Source organism: Perognathus longimembris, chromosome 10 (genome assembly GCF_023159225.1).
Source record: "Perognathus longimembris pacificus isolate PPM17 chromosome 10, ASM2315922v1, whole genome shotgun sequence".
NCBI classification, from domain to species: Eukaryota; Metazoa; Chordata; class Mammalia; order Rodentia; family Heteromyidae; genus Perognathus; species Perognathus longimembris.
In genome coordinates this window covers 69137042-69147442 of record NC_063170.1, presented here as the reverse complement: position 1 = coordinate 69147442, position 10401 = coordinate 69137042, and the positions used below count along the sequence as shown (strand labels likewise).

Here is a 10401-nt window from a genome sequence, read left to right as displayed (position 1 = left end):
ACCTACCATCTCCTTGTGGTTGGGGTAATACGTCTGCTCAATGAGTGGGAACTTGTCTCCTCCCAGGGTCTTGTAGATGGCCACCATCTGGGCAAACTGCAAAGGAGAAGAAAGCATTTTCAGCTCATCTAAGACTACTTCTGGAACAGAAAGACAAGGAATCAACTCATCATATATTGAGCATTTGCTCTGTAGAGATCAAGTATATTGAAGGTATATTGCCTTTGAGTATAGAAGGCAAGCACTGTGGTTCACACCTGTAATCCTTGAGCTCAGATGCTGAGGCAAGAGGTCTGTAAATTTGAATCTAGCCTAGGTTACACAGTGAGACCATTTTTTCCTCCCTTTCTTCCTCCTTCCCTCCATCCTTCTCTTTTTTCTTTTTTTTTTTTTTTTGGTTAGTTTTTTTTTAACTGTATTTTTTTGTCTTTTCTTTTTTGGTACTGGGGATCGAACCCAGGACATTGCACTTGCTAGGCAAGTGCTTTGCCAATGAGCTACATCCAAGCCCCCTTTCTTTGTTTTTTTATTTTACCTCCCACCCCACCCCCACTGGACTCCTCCTCTCACAAGTAACATATCTTAACACTCTTTGATTACCTACTCAGCATCTGTTGTTTCTCATTTAACCCTCATATCAAACTGATGACCTAGTGAGTAGTAAACCTAACTAAAATCACAGAAATGAGAAGAGGTAAAGCTAAGGTTGAAACTCGGGGCTCAAAAACAAAAAGAAAAACTTGGGGCTCAAACCCTAAATAGCCGATACTGTGAACAATGGCATGAAGCAAAGCTAGAGAGGTAACATGGAGCAAGTGCTGGAAGCTCACATGCCAGCAAAGAAACAGCCACTCTCCTGTGAGCTGCAGAGTCACCAGAGTTTGAGCAGGGTGCTTCAAGAGTGAACTGCTCTTCAGAAGATCTGGATGATTACAGAGTACAAGGTGGGCACACCCACCTTCTGGGATCTGATTTGTTCATCCAATGAACTGGCTAGACCCTTTACCTATGGGAAAGAGGTATCGCTTCAGGGAGCAGAAGTTAAGAATACATACTTACAGTGTTAAGGTTGGGAGACTACTGGTGTGTGTAGCCAACATTCCATGGCACTTTATAACTGAAGAAACTGAGAACAAAAGGGTCAGTTGCCCAAGGTCACACAGTACTTGAGCAGGACTCATAGCCAGATCCCTTCTGAAACAGCCCAACTGCTCCAAAGAGCTACTTGTCAATTCCACAGGCCATGCTCTTCCAACAGGAAATGGGGCTTTCCTGTACAAACTATCCACACATCTCACATCACCATCCCCAGTGCCTGAGCAACAGGGGGAAGCGAGCATCTTCTCTCTAGAGCTACTAGATGTGTTCACACTCCATGCCAATCGCTGGAACCACTGGAAGGGAAAGTTGTCGCTGCTCTACTTATCAGAAAAAGGAAAGCTAGAACGTTTGATGAACACTTGTGTCCTGTTCTCTGTAAGGAATGTTGGCAGGTGGGCCAGGCAGGGCAGGAGTAGGATTAGTGAAAGCTTAGAACTGGAATGTAAAGAAAGGCATGTGTGTGTGTGTGGGGGGGGGGGTCTTCTAGCTTCTGTTCTTCCTCTTAACTTGCTAGATGTTCTTGGCAAAAGATTTCTCCTTTCTAAGCCACATTTTCTTCATACAGAAGAAAATAAACAAAGCTAAATTTCAGTTCCTCAAATTTTGTGCCCCAAAGAATACACTTTTATTCCATTTCCTCCTGAACGACATCATCAAGCTGAAGTTGGAGCGGTCATTTGTTGTGGTTCTTTTGTGAACAGAGATAGGATTTTGTTATTCCCAACCTGGTTTGAAAATGCTGAAGTTCCTGGGCCACACTCTTTAGTGTGTGACTAAACTTAAGGCCTCCTCTAGGACTGAAGGTGTGATTCATGAGTTCTCAAAGCCTCTAAGATTTTATTGTTGGAAGCAACTTCAGACCATCTCCACACCATGCCCCCCGCCCCCTGCTCCCCATTACTGAAGTAGAGAAGCAGAGGGAAATGGCAGACTCCTAAATCAATTGGGCTGTGCTGGGAAAGCAGCCTTCATGTATCCTGCTGTCTTTATCATGCTTTGGTTCTTCCATTTGCTTTGACAGTCAAGACTATCCCTTAGAACTTCCCTGTCCCCACAGCCCCATCTAACCTTTGAGAATTGCTGCCCCCCTAGGACTAGCTAGACTCTGGTCTCCCTGGCTCTCCGGCATCTCCTGAGAGCCAATGCCAGCTCTGCCTAATGACCTCTGTCCTGCTGTAGCCTACGCTCTGGCACAGCACCAAGACATGTGGGACTTTATCTTCCCCACGCGTGGGTGAGTTACACAGACACCACACTGATGCCAAGAGGGCCCCCGGCAGACTCCCAGGGCCAGGGACAGCCAAGGCTAAAGTGACAGCCAGTTCCCACACTCTAGTTGGGTCCCAGCGAGCTTACTCCGCCCTCCTCACCTGAGAGCCAGCAGTCCATTTCTGCTTAAGGTACTGAGCTTGGCATCGAACCTCTTCCTCCCTGGAAACTTGGATTACAGGCACCCAGTTACCAATTAAACAAATGTAATATCTGATAAGGATTATTTTCTCTACTCACAGACCAAAGAATTAATTTGAGATTTGAGAGTGCTGATAGCAATGAACAAGAAAGTATGTTCCTATAAACACTTACCCATTGATTCAATGGATACGATCAAGAGAGAATTCATGGGAGAAGTGAGGTTTTAAGATCTATTTGAATAATATGATATCCTCACCTCTTCTAAAGGTCAAATGTTTTCATTTTACCCTAGCTCATCCATCTCTAAAAGACTGACAGGAATTCAGATGAATTTATAGCACTAAGGGGTGGTGACATTCTTATTTTCTCTGGAATGCTGCTTTCACTGACAGGGCAGTGAAATCCCAGTAGCCTGCCCCAGCCAATTTCAGAAATAGAGGGATATTCAGAGATGTGCTAGTGTAAGTAAGGCCGAGCTTTTCCCAAACCACCAGAGGCTTCTCATAGAAAGTACTCACAGTAGGAAATGCAGAAGCATGAACCAAAGTCGTTGTCTCAGGACTCTCCTCCCCTTGAAGTCATCAGATTTGCCCATTTCCATTCACGTAGAGAACAACATGTGAAATATCATTTGCATGGCAGCTGCTTAGTGAAACTCAAGGGAGAACTTGGTGTGTGGCCAGCAAGCCTCGTCGATCTCGGGAGACGCCAAAGGCAATGTGCTGGGATTGTGAATGGGTGAGAGTGTGACCCCTCACCAGATCCCAGATCCCAGGACAGGCAAAGCCCTAGGCACAGGCTCTCCTTTCTCCTCCCTTCCTCGGCCTCTACCACAGTTTAGGAAAAGCCAGAGAATGAGCTTCTTTTAAAGAGCTCAGACAGCAGGAGACTACAACAATCAGGCTGGTAAACAGGTGGCAGGTACTACCAATCCAGATTAATAAGCAAAGAACCAAGGCAAGGCACAGAGAGGATTAATCATAGGGATGGTAAGTAGTGAAACCACTCAGAAAAAGTCCATGATAGCAGCATGGCCCTCTGTGGCTAGGAGGGAGCCAAATTCTGACAAGGGTTCCTCCTGCAGACAAGCAGGAGGACGGAGAGATGACTGAAGAGAAAGGGGAGACCCGAGGAGAGGGCACACCCTATTTTCTTCTGGGATTGGTAGCACACTCAATCATAGCACCCTTTCTATGTATTTGATTAGAACTAGGCTTCCTGGCGCTGCAGGCTACACACAGCCAAAAGCTGACCAAGTGAGGCCTGGGGACCCAACCATCCCCTCCTTAACCACTACCACTTACTGCTCTCAGAACCTACTCCTGGATTACCACTCTCCTCTCTGCAAGGTTTCTCTGGTATCCAGAGAACAGGAGAGTTGTCAGTTCCGGTGAAAAACAAAACATAAAAACAAGGTTGTTTAGGTGTGAAAGCAAGATGGAGAACAGAGATGCTAGGTAGATCTGTTTGGTTAAAGAAAGCCCCTCTCGGTCTCCCTGGGTGGTTGGGAGGCTTGAGATGCAGAAGCCACAGTGAGCCCTGGGAATCTTGGCAGGCCAGTGTACAAGATAGTTTGAAAAACAAGAAGATGAAGAGGATGTGATTAGGAGCAGGTGTTTCCTTCCGAGAGGGCCAGCCTGGGGTCACAGAGCTAGCAGAAGAGCCAGAGAGGAGATCACCGTATCTCAGAAGCCATTACAGGTCACGTCTCCAGCCTAGTAGTCTCTTTCGTTCTTTACTATGCCTACAAGACAACTCCTACCCCACATTTCTACACTGGCTAAGAAGGAGATAACTAATCCAACTCTTATTCATATAATGGCCCCATCTATGCAGGAGGCAATGTGGAAAATGCTGGCTCTATAACTTTGGCAAGCTACTCAACCCTTTGGAGTCTTATTTCTCTGTACAAAGTATAAATAGTGATAATACTACTATACTTCTTGTAAGGTTATAATGTAGATTACATGAAATTGACATAGAAAACTTTAGAAGTTGGTACCATATTGTAAGTATTTTTATACTCCTTGATTTTCTTTATCAGTTTACATATTTACTCCCAAGAGGTGAGATTGATCATCTCAAATGATACCTCTAAGCAAGCCGCCAGTGGCTCACGCCTATAATCCTAGCTACTCAGGAGGCTGAGATCTGAGGATTGCGGTTTGAAGCCAGGCCAGGCAGGAAAGTACATGAGAGTCTTATGTCCAATAAACTATGCAGAAAAAGCCAGAAGTGCTGCTATGGCTCAAGTGGTAGAGCACTAGCTTTGAGCAAAAGAAGCAAAAGAAGCTCAGGGACAGTGCCCAGGCCCAGAGTTCAAGCCCCAGGACCAGAAAAAAAAAAAAGATACTTCCAGCTCATATAAGTGTCTGATTCACATCTGTGTAGATAAATATCACTTTATGGTTGTTAAGACACTGATAGGGTTCTGTAACTTAATAACCCTCTGTGCTGGACTTGGCCTGCTGGCCTCAGGCTTTCTCAATAGGCCATCCAATAATCAACAGCAGACCCTACAGACCTGAAAGGACTTCTTCCCAGAATCTCTGACTTTGTTGAAAGGCCACAGGTCCACTATGTAGCAAAGGCATCCAGCTCATGACATCCAGTAACATGCTGCTGAAATAATCTGCCCTACCCCAATGAGGGAGGCTCTTCTCCCACCTTCTCTGCCAGTGTCTACAAAGGGAATACCAGCAGTCTCTCTTGGGAGACTGGGAGATGCAACCCTTTCACCTGAGTGGAAGGGATGCCTCACTCACCACCCATGGCTTGTCACAGAAGTTGTAAATAGACTCCAAGGAGTTGATGCTGGGGAGGCCCGCATACTGCATGCCAATGATCAGGTGGCGGAAGTCCTCGTTCTCTGCCATGCCAAATGCATGCTGCCGGATGAGCACAAAGTCTGGCCGGAAGGACCTGATAAAGAATGCAGAGGCAAGTTTTCCATCATCCAGCACCACGGGACATACATCATCTTGTCTCCCATTTCCAAACGCAAAGAGAGAAGAGGCATGAGGAACCTAGTTCATGGCCTCACTGTATTATTATTATTCCTCTCTGGACTAAGAAATAAAGTATTCTGGTAATTTCCAAAAGAGATCTTTGAAAGAGATCTCAGAAATTCTCATTCCTTGGGCTAATCAATACCTTTTTCTCTAGGGGAGAAATATTGCACGTAGAAAGAAACACTCATAGACCCTCACACCTAAAGGGAAAGATTTTCCCCTGTCCTCATGGGGCAATACGAAGAAGCTCTCTGTGGCTGCACAGTTGCTGCTTACAGCAGCACCTAAAAGGCTGAGGACACATTCAAGGCTGCTTTCACCATGCTACTGCCAGGGCTCTGATATTAGTATTCTGTTTCAACTCTTCAAATCTAAGCCTGAAAACAGGCAACATCCTTACCATGCCCTGGAGAGCAAAGAGTCAGGCTGGCCAAGATGCCAAACTTCCCAATGTTACTCTTCCAAAGCGGGCACTAGGGAGGAATAGAACTATTTTTCCGCAGAGCTGAGGTTGAGCAATGGCTGCAGGAAGCACTGAGAGTACAGAATGTTCCCACGCATGGGAATGCTCTCCATATTTCACCTCTAGCCAATGAACTTCCTAGTCATAACTGTTCCATGGTTCCAGGGTTCCTGTCTTTGTGCTCTTGTTTCAGAGATCTTCCCAGAGGTAGCCCGTGGCAGCATCTGCCCCCAAGGTTCTAAGGCTCAGAAATTTCACACCATGTGCAATGATCTTCCTGGTCCTCTGCCCAGGCATCCATCCAGCTCCCACCCACAAACCCAGTCCAACCCAGGCTCAGAGATCAGGCTTTGATACTTGTGGTTGAAGGAAATTTCCTCAGTCTTTCAGGGGCTTAGCATCAGGTCAGCATTACATCTGCCTGGGCTGCTCTGAACCCTTCTGAATCTAGTTCTGGGACCTGTTGTTAGTTCCCAGACACCCTCAATCAGGCCTTTCCTGTCACTGACCCAGATCCGGTGGAGCATTGGAAAGCTTCAGCTATATGTGAAAGATCAAACTTGAACCTGTACTCAAGTTACAAGAATGGAGCTCTAGATTGGTAGCTGGCCCCTGAATTCCTACACTGGCATCTGAAAAGGCCAGACTTATTTTTGCCAGATTCTTCTTGGCACCCTGATACTGGATCTTTCTGTCACTACCTGCTTGTGTATATATGTTTATGTATCCATGACACTCTACCTCCAGTTGGAGAAAGCTGTCTATCTTTAGCTGTAGGATCTATCTGAGCTCACTTCACATTTGGATGGGCATCTTTTTTTTCTGAATTTAGTTCAAAACAGACAAGCTCATATTTCCTGTCTTTCAGTTCTAGACATCACCCTCTCCTAGTGTGGCCTTTGTCACTGACCCAGATCCTGTTGGACCTTGGGAGCCTGAGAGTCAGAGTACTTACTGAAGGCTGAAGTGGAGGTAGAGACTCCTAGAATAAGTCTGATTTCTGAAAACCTGCAACTACATTGACCTCCTGGGGAGAATGTTACTTTAGAAACCATTTCCTGCCATCTGGAAGTCTCATTACTTTCCTCAAAGAATTGTGTGTAGGCAATATCCGAATCTATAAGGTGCCCACCTGAAATGGAAGGGCTTAGTAATTTCTATTTTCTTCTACTCACATTGTCTATTCTAATCCTAGGTTTTCCTATTAGACATATGAGTTCCTAGGAATGAGTAACATAGAAAGAGCACAGGGCCAAGAATCCTGCACTCACGCAAAGCACAGAGCCTTCCACCTACTCACTGAGGAGTCTAAGCAAACCAACATAAAAGGGAAGGCTAAATTAGATCAGATGATTTCAAAATTTTTAAAAAGTAGTACAATCACCAGGTGATTACAGGCATGAGCCTGAGTAGCTTAGCTGCTCAGGAGCCTGAGATCTGAGAATTTCAAACTGAAGCCATCCCAGGCAGGAGAGTCTTATAGACTCTCATTTCCAGTTAACCACTGAAAAAGCTGGAAGCGGAGCTGTAGCTCAAGTGGTAGAGTGCCAGCCTTGAGCAAAATAAGCTAAGTCCTAGTATTTGGTCCTTGAGTTTAAGCACAGTACAGCAAAACTAATAGCAAACAAACAATGCTATCTAGTGTTCCAGGGGACTGCAGAGTGAGGTGAAAGCACAGAGTAGCACTGACTTGGGGTGAGGAGACAGGAGTCCTAGTAGGAATCCTGTGACCTCAGTGTGCTGAGTCCCTGAAGCTTAAAGATGTGCTATACATTGTGCATGATAATGCCATCGCATTCTAATACTTGACTTTAAATTAGCTACCTCTTCAAGCCGAGCTAGAGACAGAGTCAGTGACCCCGAGGACAGCAGTACTCTTACCGGACAACTTTTGTGCCATTCCGAAGCACCTGCATATCCACGGCGTAGGTTCCATCTGCGTGGGCCACCAGGTTGAGCTCTGAAAATTCTGCCTGGAAAATAACAGCAGGGTAGTAATTCCAACGTCCTGACTTTGCCAAGTCCTCCAGAGACAGCACCATTACCAAACATTTATTTAGTTTTTGAAAGCATTTTCACACACTGATTTCATAATAATCACAGTAACCTGACAAGACAGGTGGGAGAGATAATTATCCACACTTAACTAAGGAGGAAACGTGCTAGCCTTGAGCAAAAAGAAGCCAGGGACAGTGCTCAGGCCCTGAGTTCAAGTCCCAGGACTGGCAAAAAAAAAAAAGGAAAGAAAAATACAGTTGCCAACAGTCAGGAAGTGTGAACAGTATCCTAGAAAGACAGTCTCTCGGTCCTCTCAGCCAGAGGACCTGTTACTACTGCAAGAAGCCCATAAGAGTCATATTACTTTCCTTTATACCAACACCAGAATTGTAAAATAAAAAATCAAGAGGGCTAGAAGCATGGTTCAAGTAGTAGAGCACCTGCCTAGCTAGTATGAATCCTCAAGTTCAAATGCCAGTACGGGGGTGGGGGGAGTCAAATACCCTTCAAAATCATACCTCACAGGGAATAAAGATCTAGGAAAAGGGAAGAAGAGACAGCGGCCAGAATCTAGTGACCACTGCTGTATTCGCAGAACTGAGGCTTTCACCCAGATACCCAAAAGAATGGTAATGATGCGGATAGATCTTACCTGTTCTACCTTGATGTCATAATCTCCAAGGACTTTTTTGCCCCGAAAGCACTTGGCCCTGGAGAAAGGAAAACAAACACCCATAAACACACAAAAAGTTAGATTTGAAGGCATATTTGAAGTCAGACATTTACTCTCACAAAAAGGAAGCTACAGCACACTAGATCCCAGAATAAGGGTCAAGGACTTAGCGTCTAACACTCTGTCTGCTATAGGTCACCACTAAGACCTCAGCAAATCACTTCTCTTTGAGTCTCAATTTATCTACCTACGATGAATCCATAGTGCCCCTTCACTCTCAGCTTTTCTGATTTTATGTTCTCATCCCTGGTATTTGACAATGTAAAAAAAAAAAAAGTCTAGAAGTGGAAATTTCCTCAGTGTTGCTCTGGGTAAAGACTAGTCTTACATATGGTTTTCTTCACTTCTAATCCTTTATTTTGTTCTAATTATTGAGCTTTTCCTTTCCTTGGGTGTTTACTCTTTAGAGTCATTTCTGGTAATGATGCACTCTTCATACTCATAAGAGGAGAGGAGATGGGGTGCTGGTATAATGGAACATAGCATTTTTAACAATTGTGTAGAAAACTGAGTTAAGCTGAGCTGTTCAGCTTCCCAGTTTGACAGGGCCCTAGAAGAACCTCCTCTTAATGCAATAAGGTCATTGAAGCCCCTTGTGAGCAAATCATACCTATTTATATTTGTTATTACCTTGTCTCTCATCTACCTTCTTCCCATAAGATTTTCTTTCTCTGCCCATTTTTGGGCTGGTTTTCATTTGTCCAATGGGCCTTTTTCCCTGTATCTACTAGCTAGAACAAACTTGCTTTTTCAGTGCTTGAAACTTCCAACTGGCATATTTCAATAGAGGGTTTTCTGGGAGTCTCTCCACAAAATAAATGAATAAACCAATGCTCATTGGGCATCGTGTTCTAGGAATTTTAAGTTAGTTGCTTTCAAGAACATTTATTTCATTTAATACAACAATTTAAGAGATAGGGAGATAGCTCTTCATTTTAGAAAGAAGGAAATCAAGATTCAAAGGAGCAAAATGGCACTGCAGAGGGGTCATTCAGCAAGTTAGTGACAGAGCCAGTATTCACACCAGACCTGGAGGACGTTCCTCTGCTGATTTATTCTTTGCATCTTCTCCACAGTATAAAAACTGACTTGCTATGTGTGCCGCACTAATGGGTATTTTTTTTTCCATTTTCCTTCTTGGGCTCTAAGGGGGTTTAATGATGTCATGAGCATTATTAGCCTACCCACTACAAATACTTCCTACCCTGGTTCCTGTCAATTTATCCAGGATGAGGCCAGGCTATTTCCTTTTCTCTATGGACTCTGGAACAGCCCGTTCTAGGAAGTTGTCATTTGTCCTATCCAAGTCCCTGGCCACCCTGAAATTGCTCCTCGGAGGCACTCGGCCATCCTGGAGCTGGATCACTGGAGTCCGTCCCCCCACCTCTGCCCCAGTTCCTTAGTAAGCTTCACATCAGCTTGTCTCCAGGACCCTGATCAACATTCACGGCTCAGCCAGCCCCTCAGGCCGAGGCCCGTGGCGTGTGTCATTCCTTTGACCGCTGTTCTGCTCAGGCATGGCACTATCACTGCTCAACAGACACTGGGCTCTGCAGGTCTTTGTCTATGCTTATAAGAGGGGAGATGTAGAGTAAATGACCCATGAGGTAGCTTTCGTCCACTGGTTGAGGTATGTCTACATTGCTGTCAGAATGTTCTTCTGATGCTTCCTCCTGTCTACC

General features: G+C 45.0%; 1 protein-coding gene across 1 annotated transcript in view; it reads right to left on the bottom strand.

The window, feature by feature from the left end:
* The window catches only part of Syn2 (synapsin II), a 110364-nt gene that overhangs the window by 33051 nt on the left and 66912 nt on the right, over window positions 1–10401 (bottom strand). The window contains exons 2-5 of the mRNA XM_048356288.1: window positions 8639–8696; window positions 7870–7961; window positions 5280–5436; window positions 7–96 (exon numbers count right to left, since the gene is read on the bottom strand). Of these exons, the coding sequence (XP_048212245.1) occupies window positions 7–96; window positions 5280–5436; window positions 7870–7961; window positions 8639–8696 (397 nt within the window). The remainder of the gene's footprint in view (window positions 1–6; window positions 97–5279; window positions 5437–7869; window positions 7962–8638; window positions 8697–10401) is intronic.